At 39.9% G+C, this 18,326-nt stretch overlaps 1 protein-coding gene across 1 annotated transcript; it reads left to right on the top strand.

Annotated features, from left to right (window-relative positions):
- Positions 1–2,613: 2,613 nt before the first annotated feature.
- On the top strand, positions 2,614–11,720 carry LOC139170552 (CDGSH iron-sulfur domain-containing protein 2). Its single transcript, XM_070757940.1, has 3 exons — positions 2,614–2,856; positions 7,957–8,171; positions 9,547–11,720. Exons 1-3 carry the CDS (start codon positions 2,754–2,756, stop codon positions 9,634–9,636), a joined length of 408 nt encoding a protein of 135 aa, XP_070614041.1. The 5' UTR covers positions 2,614–2,753; the 3' UTR covers positions 9,637–11,720.
- Positions 11,721–18,326: the final 6,606 nt, after the last annotated feature.

Genomic DNA, 18,326 nt, shown 5'->3' with positions numbered 1-18,326 from the left:
GAGAATTGCAGCCTGACAATTATGTGGCAAGAAAGGTGGTAAAGTGAGGCAGAACTCACTTAATAACCGTCTTACTCAGGAGATAGAAACGTTGGCCTCCATTGGGGTCAGAACTCAGAACAGGAGTCGAGGATTTTCTGTCTGACCAGTGCACTCTTTTAGAAGCAGATCAGGAGTCCATTTTGAAGCTCCACAGAAAACATCTAGGGGGGAAGGCAGGTAGTCCTCGACTTACAATGGTTCATTTACTGACCGTTCAAAGTCGCAACGGCCCTGAAAAAAGTGACTTATGCACCCTTTTCACACTTAGCACCTTCGCCGCAGCCTGATGATCGCAGGATCAAAACTTTGCTGCCGTTTCATATTTATGACCGTTGGTAAGAGAGAGAGAGAATAGCTTAGGTAGGTAGCTAGGTAGGTAGATAGATGATAGATAGAAACATAGAAACATAGAAGACTGACGGCAGAAAAAGACCCCATGGTCCATCTAGTCTGCCCTTTTACTATTTCCTGTATGTTATCTTACAATGGATATATGTTTATCCCAGGCATGTTTAAATTCGGTTACTGTGGATTTACCAACCACGTCTGCTGGAAGTTTGTTCCAAGGATCTACTACTCTTTCAGTAAAATAATACTTTCTCATGTTGCCTTTGATCTTTCCCCCAACTAACTTCAGATTGTGTCCCCTTGTTCTTGTGTTCACTTTCCTGTTAAAAACACTTCCCTCCTGAACCCTATTTAACCCTTTAACATATTTAAATGTTTCGATCATGTCCCCCCTTTTCCTTCTGTCTTCCAGACTATACAGATTGAGTTCATTAAGTCTTTCCTGATACGTTTTATACTTCAGACCTTCCACCATTCTTGTAGCCCGTCTTTGGACCCGTTCAATTTTGTAAATATCTTTTTGTAGGTGAGGTCTCCAGAACTGAACACAGTACTCCAAATGTGGTCTCACCAGCGCTCTATATAAGGGGACAACATAGACAGACAGATAGACAACATAGATAGATAGATAGATAGATAGATAGATAGATAGATAGATAGATATTATATGTCACCGCTCTCCAAGGACCTGGAGCAGCTTTTTTCCCTTCCTCATTAAGCAGAAAAGGGCTAAAGTGCTAAAAAGGGCTAAAGTCTTCACTAAACCTGGTTTTTGCCTTGATGCTGTCACAAAATTTGAACTACAGTATTCCCTTTCAGAATCATAGTATGGCTTGTCATGGATGTTTATGCACACGTAAAATACGCCACCCAGAGTCCGTCAGGAGTTGTGCGGTCTATAAATGCAAAAAAATAAAATTTTAATAGTATTTTACAGTAGGATTCTTAGAGGAATCATTGAGTCTGTCATCTGCACCTCTATATCTGTCTGGTTCGGTTCTGCAACCCAACAAGACCGACACAGACTTCAGAGGAGAATCAGAACTGCAGAAAAAACGATTGCTGCTAACCTGCCTTCCATTGAGGACCTGTATACTGCACGAGTCAAAAAGAGGGAGGGGAAAATATTTACTGACCCCTCATATCCTGGACATAAACTGTTTCAACTCCTGCCCTCAAAACGTCGCTATAGAGCACTGCACACCAAGACAATCAGACACAATAGCAGTTTTTTCCCCAAATGCCATCACTCTGCTAAACAATTCCCTCAACACTGTCAAACTATTTACTAAGTCTGCACTACTTTTACTACTAGTTCTTTCTCATCATTCCTATCACCCATTTCCTCCCACTTATGACTGCATTACTGTAACGTGTTGCTTGCATTTTACGATGTTTTACTAATATTGTTTCCTCATTGTTTATATGACCCCTACGACAATCATTAGTTTTGTACGTCATGATTCTTGACAAACTTGCTTTTTATGTGCGCTGAGAGCATCTGCACCAAAGACAAATCCCTTGTGTGTCCAATCACACTTGGCCAATAAAGAATTCTATTCTATTCCTATTCTATTCTATTCTATCCCTTCTGAGAATTCAGATTTGAGGTAAAACTCATAAGACAAAAGAAGAGGAAACTGATTTTCAGCTCCAAGCTAGCATTGGCTTCTTAGCTGGGCTGAGGAAAAGTAGTTATTTATTTATTTATTCATTTATTTATTCATTCATTCATTATTATTAATTAGATTTGTATGCCGCCCCTCCGTATTTATTTATATTTTATTTTTTTTATTTATTTTGTCCAATACACAATACATATTGAAGAGAATAGACATGAAGTATTATATGTAAAGAAAAGGAATAGAAGAAAAGATATAAAAATAGAGGAGAAGATATATGAAAGGAAGAAAAGATATATGAGATATGAGATAAGGAGAAACAAGAGTAAGTCTTGTCAGGTGGAGATTATACTTAGAGCAGGGGTCTCCCACCTTGGCAACTTTAAGCCTGGTGGCCTTCAATTCCCAGAATCCCCCAGCCAGCTTTGCATGTGTGTGCTGGTCAGATTTGCTGGCTGGGGAATTCTGGGAATTGAAGTCCGCCAGGCCTAAAGTTGCCAAGGTGGGAGACTCCTGACTTTGACACTCCAGAAAGAACAAGCTAAAAATCTTGGGCTGGCGGGCGGGTGGGAAGTAGGCCCCACCCACCCCGGTGACGCGCATGCTCCGTGGCCCGGAGAGACACTGCTCCTGTGCAGGGAAAGAAGGGCAAAGTCCGAGCCTGGCATGAAAGTCCGCCGCGCGAGACGGAGGTAGCCCAGCAGCGTCCAGCCCCGCCCCGCGGAACTCTCTTCAGGCGCCATGGTGCTGGATACCTTGGTCCGCATCGTCAAAGTGCAGCTGCCTGCTTACCTCAAGCGCCTGCCGCTGCCGGAGAGCGTCGGCGGCTTCCTGAGACTCACAGGTTAGCGGGAGGGCACTGTGTGTGTGTGTGTGTGTGTGTGTGTGTGTGTGTGTGTGTGTGTGTGACGGGAACACCCCCCCCCTTCGGACAAGCCTGACGTATAAATGAAGGTCCCAGTTTCTTGCTTGCAGAAAGTCAGCTCGGAAATCCACTCCATCGGATTTAATGGGGACCCCAGTCGGGCAGCCGTTTGCGCCTGCGCCCTGTAAGCTGCCTTGGACTACAGTTCCCAGTGTCCCTCGCGCAGACCGGCACGCGGCATCTTGGTTCCCCCCTTTTTCTGCAGCTGACTTGGTTCCAGGGTTGGGAGAAATGCAAGACCAATTGGGTATTGCAGCAGGGAGAAATGTCACTTGGGTTCGCACATGGTTCGTTTATGGGTGGTTTCTGTTTGTAAAACAACAACAACAATCCCCCCCCCCTCTTTACTGGCTTGGAACAATCCATGAAGCCAGTATACACATGGTGGGTAAATCAATACCTAAGTGATTGGCTTATTGCCCATAAAATAATCTGCTGCAACATCCTTCCCGTCAGAGATTACTTCAGCTTCAACCACAACAATACACGAGCACACAACAGATGCAAATTCAAAGTAAACCGCTCCAATAACACAACGGGTTCAAACTTAATATCAACCACTCCAAACATGACTGTAAAAAATATGACTTTAGCAATCAAGTTGTCGAAACGTGGAACTCATTACCAGACTCTGTGGTGTTAATCCCTAACCCCCAGCATTTTCCCCTTAGACTATCCACAGTTGACCTCGCCAGGTTCCTTAGAGGTCAGTAAGGGGCGTGCATAAGTGTCCAACTGTCCAATTGTCTCTCCTATATTTTATATATCTTTTCTCCCATTCATATATCCTTTCCTCTAATCTTCATTGACATATTCTATTCTCATATCTTTTCTTCTATCCTTTCCCTGATATTTATTACTACATGTTTTTATTCTCTTTAACTTTCAATTTGTATTGGACAAAATAAATAAAATAAACTCGACTGTAGGAAATATGACTTTAGCAACGGAGTAGTTAATGCATGGAACTGTCTTCCTGACTCTGTAGTATCATCACCTAACCCCCAAAACCTTACCCTTAGACCAGGGGTGGGCAATTAATTTTGCCATGGGGCCGCATGAGAAATTGGGATAGTTTTAGAGGGCTGGACTAATATAATTAACGCAGTTCTACCCAATACTGTAAAGACCCAGACTCTGGCTTGAGCTAAACACATAGACCCACTCTACAGACCCCTAACTGCTTTACAGCAACACGGTGCACCACAGTCACTGCGCTGGAGTGTTTGCGTGGTTTCTATGCTCGGCCGCTCAAGTACAGTGATACCTCGTCTTATAAACCCCTCGTCGGACTTCTGTTGCCAGCGAAGCGCCTGTTTTTGCGCTGCTGGGATTCCCAAGGCTCTCCTCCATGGGAAACCCCACCTCCAGACTTCCGTGTTTTTGCGATGCTGCAATTTTGTTGAGGTTCCCCTTGCTGGGAAACCCCACTTCCGGACTTCCGTTGCCAGCGAAGCACCCGTTTTTGCGCTGCTGGGATTCCCCTGCAGCATCGCAAAAACACGGAAGTCCGTAGGTGGGGTTTCCCATGGAGGGGAGCCTCAGGAATCCCAGCAGCGCAAAAACAGGCGCTTCGCTGGCAACAGAAGTCCAGAGGCGGGGCATCCCAGTGGCGGCGGCTTGGGTTTGTAAGGTGAAAATAGTTTGGAAGAAGAGGCAAAAAAATCTTAAACCCCGGGTTTGTATCTCGAAAAGTTTGTAGGACGAGGGTTTTATAAGATGAGGTATCACTGTACTTGGTGCTCTGAGTTTGGTGGGTTTTTTACAGACATTTCACTACCAAATTAGGTAACATCATCAGTGCACTTCAACCTACTTCAATCATAGAATATCCATATTTGAGACAAGAAATCAATATAAACCTTGTGATAGTAATTGGACAGGAAATGTATGCAAACTGATTCTTGAGAAAGTAAGCCAAACACTTGTTCTCGGTCTTGTGCTAATGAGTAGAGGAAGGATCAATTTTTTTTTAATGCCTGAGCGTGATCAATTTTCCTGATTCCGCATGAGATAAGGATATCGCTCTGTAAATGTGCCTGCCGAATAGCATGTAACTACTGGTTAGATGTGCATAACATGCCATTACCAAAATCTAGTGGCTGTATATACAGCGTTCCCTCGATTTTCGTGGGTTTGAACTTCGCGAAAAGTCTATACCACGGTTTTTCAAAAATATTAATTAAAAAATACTTTGCGGTTTTTTCCCCTATACCATGGTTTTCCCCGCCCGATGATGTCATATGTCGTCACCAAACTTTCGTCCACCTTTAATAAATATTTTTTTAAATAAACTTTAATAAAGAAACATGGTGAGTAATAATCTAAATGGTTGCTAAGGGAACGGGAAATTGCAATTTAGGGGTTTAAAGTGTTAAGGAATGGCTTGTGATACTGTTCATAGCCAAAAATAGTGTATTTACTTCCGCATCTCTACTTCGCGGAAATTCAACTTTCGCGGGCGGTCTCGGAACACATCCCCCGCGAAAATCAAGGGAACACTGTACACAACATGGCAGCTTTGGCTAGTTTGGTTATGGTGTGAAATGAGTTGACTTCATTGTGCAAACTGAGAAGTTAGTTAATTCAGACAGCAGTTTAAACTTATTTTGAAACCGTGAGTTCGTTTTCTTAAATGAACGTTTATATCTGCTTTTATTTCATTTTTTTTTAAAAAAAATCTTGCTTCCAGCTATGTAGATTGTACAAGGTTAAAAACCAGTTAGAAGTAATTAGCACAGTTGAAAGGCCAATATGGGTTGGAGGATAAAATCCTTTGAGAGAAAAGGAATCTTGTTCAACCTGCCTTTCTTGACTGAATGCAGAGCAACTTTGGAAAATTTATCCGTCAATTTCTGAAGAACAGAAGACCCTCCTGTAGCAATTTCACAGGAAAGCAGTGTTCCCTCTGATTTTTTTGGGAGGTGGGCGGAAAAGTATAGTGTCTGAGCGGCAGTCCCTTCAGGACTGGGCGGCACAGAAATAATAAACAAACAAACAAACAAACAAACAAATAAAAAACCCACCCTGTTTTGCCTCAGAGAAGTTCAAAATAAAATACTGTACTGTGTGTCTATAACAGTGAGCTCATAATAGGGCAACTCTATCAATATCAAAATGCCACTTAAATAGTTGAGCTAGTTTCAAACTAGATTTTGATTTTCTTTCTCTCTTCCTTACTCCCATTCTTTTTCTTTCTCTTTTCCTTCCTCTCTTTTTTCTATCTGTTTCTCTCTCTTCCTCTCTCTCTCCTTCCCTCTCACTCTTTCCCTCTCGGCTTCTGGGCAGGTTTGGAAAACTCTGAGTTGATGATGATTTTTAAGTGAGCGATTGCTCACTGCTCAGCTTAGAGGGAACTATGCAGGAAAGGTCACCTTCAGGCCCATAATTTTATGCCTCTTCCTGTTCCATTCATGTGCGCTCTTGCAGAAGGGAAGATATCTCTTGTTGGTACAGTTACAGTAGACGGAGAAGCCTATCCCTGCTTCTCTATAGGAATAATGTGTTTTCTTATGTTAGCTTAGCAAATTGGTCATGAAATTATGCTTTCATGGAAGGGTGTTTCTGAAAAAAGCATTGTGCAGTTGCTTTGCATAACAGATCTTTGGCTAGTAATGGAAAAGTTTTACGACACAATAATTGTGTCTTGGGCTGTACAACATGCTGTATAAAACTAATGAACACTTTGATGAATTAACACAATTGCCTGGGTAACACAATATGCTGATTGTAGCACAGTGATTGACTTTCCATAATATTCTGTACCTGCAACTAGTCAAAAACCTAATAATAATAATTAATAATAATTTATTAGATTTGTATGCCGCCCATCTTCGAAGACTCGGGGCGGCTCACAACACGATAAAAACAGTATTATACAGGCACAAATCTAATATTAAAAAAACTAAAAACCCTATCATAATTAAAAACCAAACAGCACATACATACCAAACATAAATTATAATAAGCCTGGGGGAAAGGTGTCTCAAATCCCCCATGCCTGGCGCTATAGGTGGGTCTTAAGTAGTTTACGGAAGACAAGGAGGGTGGGAGCAATTCTAATCTCCGGGGGGAGTTGATTCCAGAGGGCCGGGGCCGCCACAGAGAAGGCTCTTTCCCCCTAGGCCTTACAATTTACGCATGGTATGTTTGTATGTATGTTTGGTTTTATAATAAGGTTTTTTTTTTAGTTGTTTAGTATTGGATTGTTATATGCTGTTTTTTGTCACTGTTAGCTGCCCCAGTCTGCGTAGAGGGGTGGCATACAAATCCAATAAATAAATAAATAATAATAATAATAATAATAAATTGGGACCAGTACCTTTGTCGTTAAGAGAAGCGGTTTGCACAATACAAAATTATGACACTGAGAGTGTGGTTTCCTGCTCAAAACTGACAATATTGATCTGTTTCACACATTTCTTGTTGTTTCTCCTAACCATTCTCCACCCTTTGTAATGCTAGACCCAGCAAGGGGATAATTAATAAGGAGGGAATTAATGTTTGTATATGTATATTCAATTCAATTCAATTTATTAGATTTGTATGCCGCCCCTCTCCGAAGACTCGGGGCGGCTCACAACAATAATAAAAACAATATTCCAGCGAAAACAAATCTAATATTAAAAAGCACATAAAACCCTATCATATTTAAAAAAGCAAACAACATATACATACCCAAACATAAATATAAAAAAGCCTGGGGGAAAGGTGTCTCAACTCCCCCATGCCTGGTAGTATAGATGGGTCTTGAGTAATTTACGAAAGACAAGGAGTGTGGGGGCAGTTCTAATCTCCGGGGGGAGTTGATTCCAGAGGGCCAGGGCCACCACAGAGAAGGCTCTGCCCCTGGGGCCCGGCAAACGACATTGTTTGGTCAACGGGACCCGGAGAAGGCCAACTCTGTGGGACCTTTATCGGTTGCTGGGATTCGTGCGGTAGCAGGCAGTTCCGGAGGTACTCTGGTATATATGTTTGCTGCAGAATATTGTCTATAATATGGTTGTGGCATGTGCTCAGTTTCAGAGTGGCTACGGTTATTGCCTTTCCTGGGGGTCCTTGCTCTGCTGGGGTATCTTGCCATTCGCCCCTTCCTTCCCAAGAAGAAGCGACAGAAGGACAGCTTGATTAACCTCAAGATCCAGAAGGAGAGTCCCAAAGTAGTAAACGAAATCAACATTGAGGACCTCTGTCACACTAAGGCAGTGTACTGCAGATGCTGGCGCTCTAAAACAGTGAGTTACTTTATTGATTTTGCTATACCCTTTTTACTTAGGGTCATTCTTATTGGTTTTGTTTATTTTATTTATTCGATTTTTATGCCGCCCTTCTCCTTAAGACTCAGGGCGGCTTACAACATGTTAGCAATAGCACTTTTTAACAGAGCCAGCCTATTGCCTCCACAATCGGGTCCTCGTTTTACCCACCTCAGAAGGATGGAAGGCTGAGTCAACCTTCAGCCGGTGGTGAGATTTGAACCGCTGACCTGTCAGCTTCAGTGGTCTGCAGTACAGCACTCTACCTGCTGCGCCACCCTTGTTTCTTATGATATACCGCAACAACACAAGAGCACGCAACAGATTCAAACTTAATACGAACCGCTCCAAACTTGACTGTAAAAAATATGATTTCAACAATCGAGTTATCGAAGCGTGGAACTCATTACCGGACTCAATTGTGTCAACCCCTAACCCCCAACATTTCTCCCTTAGACTCTCCACGATTGACCTCTCCAGGTTCCTAAGAGGCCAGTAAGGGGTGTACATAAGTGCACTGGAGTGCCTTTCGTCCCCTGTCCAATTGTCTTTCCTTTCTTTCATCTATCATATATATTCTCTTCCTTTCATATATCCTCTCCTCTAAGTTCACTTTCACCCTCTTTTATATTATCACATGTCTATTTTTTCTTCCTATGTATTTGTGTATTGGACAAATGAATAAAATAAAAATAAAATAAAATATAGAGTGGAATGCTCCTGCAGACTGTTTATCACTAGCAAAGAATTAATACTAATACTAAATACCTGCATTTTAAAATCTATTCTGTAGGTGGAAAAACATTTTTGAAACCGATTGTAATTAAGTTGTAATTAATAGCAGGAAAGTGAAGATATAAGCCAAGTACAGCCAGTATCAATTGAAATCTAAAAATAATGTGGTTTAGTAATGTGGATATTTTACACCAAGCCTATAATGATTTCTAAATCACATCTTATATTTTAACACAGAGCAAGCCAAGCCAATTGTTGAGGTTAAACTAAATAGGAATAGATTTTGGACAGAATATTTTTGTAGCTGGTCATTTCTGACCTAATCCCTGTTTAAGCCGTTATTTCAATGCATAAATATTAGATGCTGAATCTGTTCAATAGCTCTTAGTATTGGTGATGAGTAAACAGTACATAACTTAAAGCACCAAGATGTCATTTGATTTCAGTTTACATTTTGGATATTTCTCATCCTTGGTGATTTATTACCCACACTAGCCTCCCAATCTCACCTGAGTATATATTGTGTTTATTAAAATTTGAGGGTAACCTCTCCCTTAATCTCACTTATAGTCCTAAAACTACTAACATAACCTACTTTTTGTGTTTGTTTTTGTTTCAGTTCCCTGTCTGTGATGGTTCTCACAACAAACACAACGAGTCAACAGGAGATAATGTGGGCCCTTTAATACTCAGGAAAAAAGAAGTTTAATAAACTCCTAAATGTGCTGTGACTGAAGGGAAGTCCACTTGTATATGCATATGGTGGGCTTTCAGTCTTGTAATAATCACAGGTTATATTTTAGTATATTTTTAGATTATATTAAATTTATACTTCGTGCTAGATGTTTGGTAATGTGTTTTATATAACAAAAATGTAGTATACCTATGCTTTGTAATCATAGCAGAATTATTTGTCCCAGAAGTGCAGGAATTGTGACAAGTATTAGACAGACAGACAACACTGACCAACCGATTTTTATTCTAACTACAGTGTATCAACACTACAGATTTAATAGATTTTAAACCAGTTGTACTCCCAGGTTGCCACAAAACTGGGAATTTTGGGAGGTTGTCAAAGATGGTAATGTTTTTGGTCTTAGGAATTTGTATGCAAGCCAGTAATTCAGTTTGACCATTGAGTATACAGGAATCACTTTTATACAGGACTTCAGATAGCCTTCTTTGATAATAATTAAAGATATCTAAAAACTAGGAGCAGAACGTTTTCTACTTTTCAGAAATGATACAGATTGTATATAATTGGCTTGTCTGTGATTTAGAAATTATAACATTATGTATTGATATTTTGAAATTTAGAACAGTTCAGTCTGAGAACTACCTATCTTACTTGCAAACTTCATGAAGTTGAGTAATAACTAGCTGCATTAAATGAACTATAATAATTAACTTATTGCTTATTACTACTAAACCAGCTCTTTCCTTAAATGGGGATAAGGGGGAGTCTTGTGTAATGTTCCTATGAATTCTGTTTGTGTAAGAAACCTTGTACCTCTGACTTCTAAGCTGTCTGACAATCCTGACATGGTTCTCAGAACCCTGGAATGAATTTGAACTATCTTTCTGTGTTCTCTTGTTTAAAAAAAACCCACTTTATGCAAGTTTCAGTATCGGTTACATTTTAGGTCACTGTTTTATCTCTTGAGCCTGGAAGTAAAACTGCTAAACTCCATAGCAATTGTGTGCCTGTGATTGAAACATGAAGCAGCATGGGTTGTGTTGGCAGCAAAACAAATGCCCAACTTTCCTATAGACCATAAGGACACAATATGTATTTAGGGGGGAAAAACTATAACTGTTACCTGACCTGCCATTTATGAACAATTCAAATAAAAATCTGAAATTGTGTGAAGATTAAAAAAGGTAGTGAATAAAATGTGAATCTGTGTGTACATGAAATTAACTCATATTTGGTCTAAATTAATAAAAATAGAAATTGTTTGATTTCTATCAAATCATGTGTCACTTCCTAGTGACTATAAGGGTAGATTTTCTCCTAATGATTTTCTCTTCAACTTGGCTTTTAGGTATTTAGCTGTTGTCATTAAATGTACCTATCTCTTCAACTCATATTTTCCAGTCCTTTTATTGAGCCAACTACGCTGGTAAGGCTTGGAGAGAAGGTGGGAATGATGTACAGTGATACCTTGTCTTACAAACTTAATTGGTTCTGGGACGAGGTTCTTAAGGTGAAAAGTTTGTAAGACGAAACAATGATTCCCATAGGAATCAATGGAAAAGCGATTAATGTGTGCAAGCCCAAAATTCACCCCTTTTGCCAACCGAAGTGCCCATTTTTGCGCTGCTGGAATTCCCCTGAGGCTCCCCTCCATGGGAAACCCCACCTCCGGACTTCTGTGTTTTTGTGATGCTGTGATTTCACTGAGGCTCCCCTTGCTGGGAAACCCCACCTCCGGACATCCGTTGCCAGCAAAGCACCCGTTTTTGCGCTGCTGGGATTCCCCTGCAGCATCACAAAAACACGGAAGTCTGGAGGTGGGGTTTCCCATGGAGGGGAGCCTCAGGGGAATCCCAGCAGTGCAAAAACGGGTGCCTCGCTGGCAACAGAAGTCTGGAGGCAGGGCATCCCAACGGCAGCGGTGGGTTTGTAAGGTGAAAATAGTTTGTAAGAAGAGGCAAAAAAATCTTAAACCCCGGGTTTGTATCTTGAAAAGTTTGTATGATGAGGCGTTTGTAAGACGAGGTAACACTGTATATATTAGTAAAATCTTGCTATAGTGTAACCAATAAAGTTGGCTAACAAAAACAACAAAATTATTTGTGTGCTGTGTGTCATTTAGTGTGAGACATCTTTCCAAGATTCTACAAGAGTGAATATCAAAATAAGGAGAAAGTAACTTTGCTTTAACCCCAATTTTTTGGAGTATACACACATTTGGATTTATTTATACGATTTAATTTATACAACAGGCCAAGCATAGGTATCTGTAGCAAACAAGTTTTTCCTAATAAAAGTTCAAGTATGTCCCAAAGGTGGTTTTTTTCCCCCCAAGAAGCAACTGGACTTTTTGATTTTTCTTTGAAGACGTGTCGCTTCTCATCCAACAGCTCTTCAGAGCTGACGAAGCTTTTTGGATGAGAAGCAAAAACATCTTCAAAGAAAAACCAGAAAGTCCAGTTGCCTCTTGAAAAAAGCACCTTTGGGACAACCATGATCTGTATATTTGAAAATCTCCATAGGCAAATCAAAGTATGCATTTGTGAATCGTGATGCAGATGCAAAACATGATATCGGGACCAATTCAGTCATTTGCTACTCTACCTATAGAAACTCATCATGCCAAGCTAAAAAAAAAATTGGGATCCTCTGGTGCTCTTTAAGTTTGGTTGGGGTTTTTTTTGCCAACTTTTTATTACTCAACTAGGTATCATTCATCAGGGAACTGATGATGTTACTTAGTTGGGTAATGAAATGTCTGCAAGAAAACAATTGGAAAGCACCAAGAACCCCACAGTTCAGCCCTGAGTTACAAATATTATTTTTTATTGATAAAATGAAGTAATAGCCTATGATTTAGCATGTTGGGTCAATATAATTTGCAGATGGTTTATAGCTTTGTGGTCATTAAATAAACCACACATTATTATTTAAACAAACTATAGCTTAGTAAAAAAAAATTTTCAGGATCAACAATGCATGATCTGGAAAATACGTGTAGTATGAAATAATATAAATAGTATACGTGTAGTATGAAATAATATAAATAGTATTTTAAAATCTAATTATAAGACTAGTAATTACTATGGTAATTATAATGATTACTTATTATGTTTGTCCTTACTGTTGAGATATTTTAATAATTTTCTTTAATAGTAAGTCTCATAACTCAGGCAATTTATTTTTTATTTTTCGAACAGTTGGTCCACACATAGTTTGTTTATGGTTTGTTTGTTTGTTTGTTTGGAAATCTTGTAAGAACATAAGAAGAGCCATGCTTAATCAGGCCAAAGCCCATCGAGTCCATCATTCTGTGTCACACAGTGGCCCACCAATTATCCATGGGGATCTTGAGCAGAAAGAGAAGGCAAGACCCTCCCTTTCCCCTGACCCCCAACAAATGGTACTCAAGGGAATCCTGCCTGCCTCAACCAACACAGAGGCGGCACATGGACATCCCTTTCAATAACCATCAATACACTTGGCATCCATGAATCTGTCTAATCCTGCCTTGAAGCTATCAAGGCTGACAGCTGTCATGACCTCTTCTGGAAGTGAATTCCATAAACCAACGACTCTCTTGTGACTGACTTGAAACAACACATGAAGTCGCAAACTGTAATAAGTGATTTACCAGAGTGGTTCTTAATCTGTGGTCCACAAATCCCTGGGGACCCACAATGTCATCACATTTAAAGTTTAGGTTTTATGATTTGAATCTTTGGTCTTGGGGGTGTCTTTGGCCATGATCCGTGGCCACAAATAGTAAATAGACTCTCCGAGTCTACGGAGAGGGGCGGCATACAAATCTAATAAATAATAATAAAATAATAATAATAATTTAAAGGGGGTTCATGGTTTGCCACTAGTTTACCATGGTGAATAAATCCATACGCGAGTGATGGTAGGTTGGCTTTAGGCTTCCAGGCAGAATATCAAAACATGCTTTATTTTGATAGAAACACATGAATTAATGTACCTGCATCTAATATGCAAATACAAAAGGTTAAGATTTGAATCATGGTGTTGTCGCATCATCATTGCGGTTTGTTTCAGCTTTTACGATCCAAATCTATTTTACAGTGTAATTACAGCACATTTAAATGCTGCGGCAGATAATCAGCAGGTATCAGCATCTTGGTCAAATGCAATTTGAGCTGGGCAGTATGTATCCTAAATGATGCATTTAAAATATTGTAATCTACTAATTTTTGAGGGAGTTGGGTGATCTCAAAACCACAATAAATTAATTGATTTAAAAGTAAGCGAATTTAGGAGAAAGAAGCTAATTCTAGGCCTGTAGATCAGTGTTTCCCAACCTTGGCAACTTGAAGATATTTGGACTTCAGCTCCCAGAATTCCCCAGCCAGCGAATGTTGGCTGGGGAATTCTGGGAGTTGAAGTCCAAATATCTTCAAGCTGCCAAGGTTGGGAAACACTGCTGTAGATAGAATATAAGCCTAATTCATCTATTACTGCAGTATATATGTGTAAATTCTCTCTTGGATGACTCCTCAGATTCTTCCTTAGAGCAGATTAAATTTATTTCGAAAGTCTACCCAGAACTAGTTTTCTAAATAACCAATAAGTATATCTTATTTCGGCTTTTATTTCATTTTTTAAAAAAATAATGATTCCAACTATGAACTATTTCTATGCGGAGCTGCCTAATAAATTCAGAGGTTTGGATAGATAACTATGCTTTAGCTCAAATGGGTGTATTGGCTCTGTAGACTTTACTTAACAACAAGATTAAACACTAGTTAGAAATGATAAGCACCCTTGAAAGGCCACTTTGTGGATAGGATAAAATGCCTTGAGAGAAAAGGAATCTTGATCAGCCTGCCTTTCTTGACTGAATGCAGAGCAACTTTGGAAATTCTATCTATTTTTGAAGAACAGAAGACTCCCCTGTAGCAATATGGAAATTTCACCTTCAGGTCTCTAATTTTATTGCCTTATTTGCCTCCACTCATATATGCTATTGCATCAGACTAAATATCTTATTGGCAGAGTTACAGTAGATTGAGAAGCCCATCCCTGCCTCAGATGCTGACCCCAGAAGATGGTGTTTTCTTATACGTTAGTCTAGCAAATTGGTCATGGAACGATGGTACTCAAAATTTTATCAATTTATTGGAAAAATATAATCTTTATTCTGTGAGTTTGGTGTAAATGATACGTTTAAAATTTAAGTAGACTGATTTGTTATGTAAAATGTGACATGCTTTTGTTTCTTTTCTTCTTTCTGATCTGTGTTTGAATCTTCCCTTTGCTTTTTCCTCATTTTGTCTAGATATTAAAGTAATGAAACAAAAAATATGTTAAATTACAAATTATTTCGTCCCCTTTTAGCTTAATTTATTATTTATTTATTAGATTTGTATGCCGCCCTTCTCCGAAGACTCGGGACGGCTTAATCCAATGTGTTATGTGGACCAAAAGAAAACAGCAGCAAAATACAACTTGGAAAAATATACTGCATCTTCTTTTGACATACTATATAGACTAGAGTGTCTTTGTATGACAAACCAACTTTGATTGTCTGTTTTTATATTTTCCTTACTTCTTCCTTGTTAATTAATGTTGTGCTTCACAGGAAAACGCAACCATTGGTTTTCCATTTCATTTTGATGCAAGATGAAGAAGCAGGAAAGACTTGCTAGTTTTGGCATTGCATATAGTTATATCTTCCTGCTCTCTTTTCCTGTTTATGTTCCAAAGAATTCTACTGCAGTGTTTCATATCATCCTGAAATGACTCTGCTTTTTATACTTAAATTAGTGCTATCATTTGGCAATTTTTGTACTGTTCTCTGCAGAGGATATGTGACTGCCTGGCAGAGGGAAATATCTGTCTCCATTCAAAATGTTGTATTAGAAGTATATGAAGTTTCATGACCACAATTTGGACCAGCACCTTTGTCATTAAGCAAAGCAATTTGTACAGTAGAAAATTATGTGACCAAAATTGTGCTTTCTAGCTCAAAACTGACGAGATTAATCTGTTTCGCACATTCAGTTTTGTTTCCTCCTAACCACTTCCCATATCCTTTGGAATATTAATTCCGGTACTAGGAGACGCAAGAGGGGAATTCATGTTTGTATATACAGTGATACCTTATCTTACAAACTTAACTGGTTCCGGGACGAGGTTCTTAAGGTGAAAAGTTTGTAAGATGAAACAATGTTTCCCATAGGAATCAATGGAAAAGCTATTAATGCGTGCAAGCCCAAAATTCACCCCTTTTTGCACTGCTGGGATTCCCCTGAGGCTCCCCTCCAGGGGAAACCCCCACCTCTGAACTTCTGTGTTTTTGCGATGCAGGGGAATCCCAGCAGTGCAAAAACAGGTGCTTCTCTGGCAACGGAAGTCCGGAGGCGGGGTATCCCAGTGGCGGCGGTGGGTTTGTAGGGTGAAAATAGTTTGTAAGAAGAGGCAAAAAAAATCTTAAACCCCGGGTTTGTATCTCGAAAAGTTTGCATGACAAGGCGTTTGTAAGACGAGGTATCACTGTATACATTAATTGGAGATGAAGAGATTATAAGAGAATAAACAGGCACACAGTGGGGAATACACATTGAAAGCAATGCACTGGTTCCAACAGCCACAAGCATGCTATGAAAACATCCCATTGTATTCCCCACTGTGCAGTTTATTCTCTTGAAATCCCTTTCCCTCCAGTCTCTCACTCTGCAAATTGAGGGAGCGAAGGGAAAAAAACAGATCAGGCATAAGACAACATGTACTGTCCGTAACGATGATTAAAACTGATTAACATTACATCAGAATAGAAGATCTTGTGTGAGTTATACTAGTAAAAATTGGTATGGATAGTCTGCTTAACACAACACGCTAGGATGTATTTTCTTTAACATGTTCAATCCCGAATTCCCCATTTTAGCCTATCGTGTTCTTTTATTATGTAAACCCATCTAGGAAGGAAAATCTAGTAAGTGGGTAACTTAACAAAATAATAAATCCACGTTACAAAGAATCCATGGAGTGACCATAACAGCAAGGCTTACTGTCATCAGTTTTCTACTGGGTTTTGCACTTACTGCAAATTACACATAAGACTAGTGTGAGACCTGAAAGTACAGTGGTACCTCTACTTACGAACTTAATTCGTTCCATAACCAGATTCTTAAGTAGAAAAGTTTGTAAGAAGAAGCAATTTTTCCCATAGGAATCAATGTAAAAGCAAATAATGTGTGCGATTGGGGAAACCACAGGGAGGGTGGAGGCCCTGTTTCCTCCCAGGAGATTCCTGGGGTCAGGGAACGAATTAAATTTGTAAGTAGAGGTACCACTGTATTTCCATTAATTCTGTCTGTATACTTAACCATGGATTCACCGTTGCTAGAAACAGAGAGGTTATTTTCAGTTTCTTTCTAGAGAAAAAAATGCATTTCTTCTTACGGAAAATAGCACAACATCTTTTTTTTAATAATCACTTTGTTTTTTAAGAAGAAATGTTTGCATTTTTTATATTTCTGGTCATGGAGACCAAGGCTCTTTCCTGAAATGTGTGATACAATACAATGATATGAACCATGAGCTGGAGGAAATTTCAGGAGCCCTCAAAATGGCAAATAAGGTAAACAAATACAGACCAAAGCTCAGAATTCTCCAACCAATCCACACATATTAAAATTGACAAGGTCTTACTATTTGCTTCTGTATTTTTGTTATATTATCCAATGAAATGATTAAAGTTGGAAATAAAAATAAAAAACATTGCCAAGGGTGAAAAACACCGATTTGATATATGTGTGAGAAAAAAATGAGCTAGTTATGTACAATGGTATCTCTACTTAAGAGCATAATTCGGTTTGTGACCAGATTCTTAAGTAGAAAAGTTTGTAAGTAGAAGCAATTTTTCCTATAGGAATCAATGTAAAAGCAAATAATGAGTGCAAACCAATTAGGAAAGAAATAAAACCTTGGAATTTGGGTGGGAGGTGGAGGAGGAGGAGGAAGAATAGGAGGACAGATGCTGCTGAAGGAAGAAGGTGAGGTGAGGGGAATCCAAAAAATCCAAAACTTTAAGACCTAAAAAAAAAAAAGAGGGGCAGCGAGGAGGAGCTGCCTCCCATACAATGCGCCAGAGAGATAAATTCAGGCAGGCGAGAGGGGGGAACCTCCTGCTCCTTTGAACAAGAAGTGGCTGCTGCTGCTGCTGCTACCTGCTTCCTCTTCCTTCCCATGCTGAAGGGCTCCCTTCTCTCGCTCGCTCACTTTGTAGCTGGTGCCTTTCCTTCACTATGGTGACTCCTCGGTTTGGCTGAAGCCAAGTTGATCCGGCCTGGGCAAAGCACCCCCTTTTGCCTCACGCCGGGTGTATGGGAGGCAGCGCAAGGGAATCGTCACTGCGAAGTGGTTTATTCCCTTTCCAAGTGCCCAGAGAAAAGAAAACACTCTGTTTGCTCTGGGCTGCTCAGAGCAAAGGGAGCGTTTCTTTTCTCTGGATGCTGGCAGAAGTTTAGTCCCTCTCCAAGCGCCCAGAGAAAGGAAAATGCTTCGTTCGCTCTGGACTGCCAAAGCCTCCTTAAGCGCCACTGAAAGGCTCCTCTGGCAGCCCAGAAAAGCCCAAGATGGCTAAGATTAAAGGGGGAATGGCTGGAAACTGGCTGGGCCTTCATGCCGCTATCAAATTTCCTAGGAATTTTTTCCAGGCTCGGGTTCTTAAATAGAAAATG

This window comes from Erythrolamprus reginae, chromosome 7 (genome assembly GCF_031021105.1).
Source record: "Erythrolamprus reginae isolate rEryReg1 chromosome 7, rEryReg1.hap1, whole genome shotgun sequence".
NCBI lineage: Eukaryota > Metazoa > Chordata > Lepidosauria > Squamata > Dipsadidae > Erythrolamprus > Erythrolamprus reginae.
The sequence above is the reverse complement of the archived record's forward strand: the minus strand, read 5'-3'. Positions and strand labels throughout refer to the sequence as shown.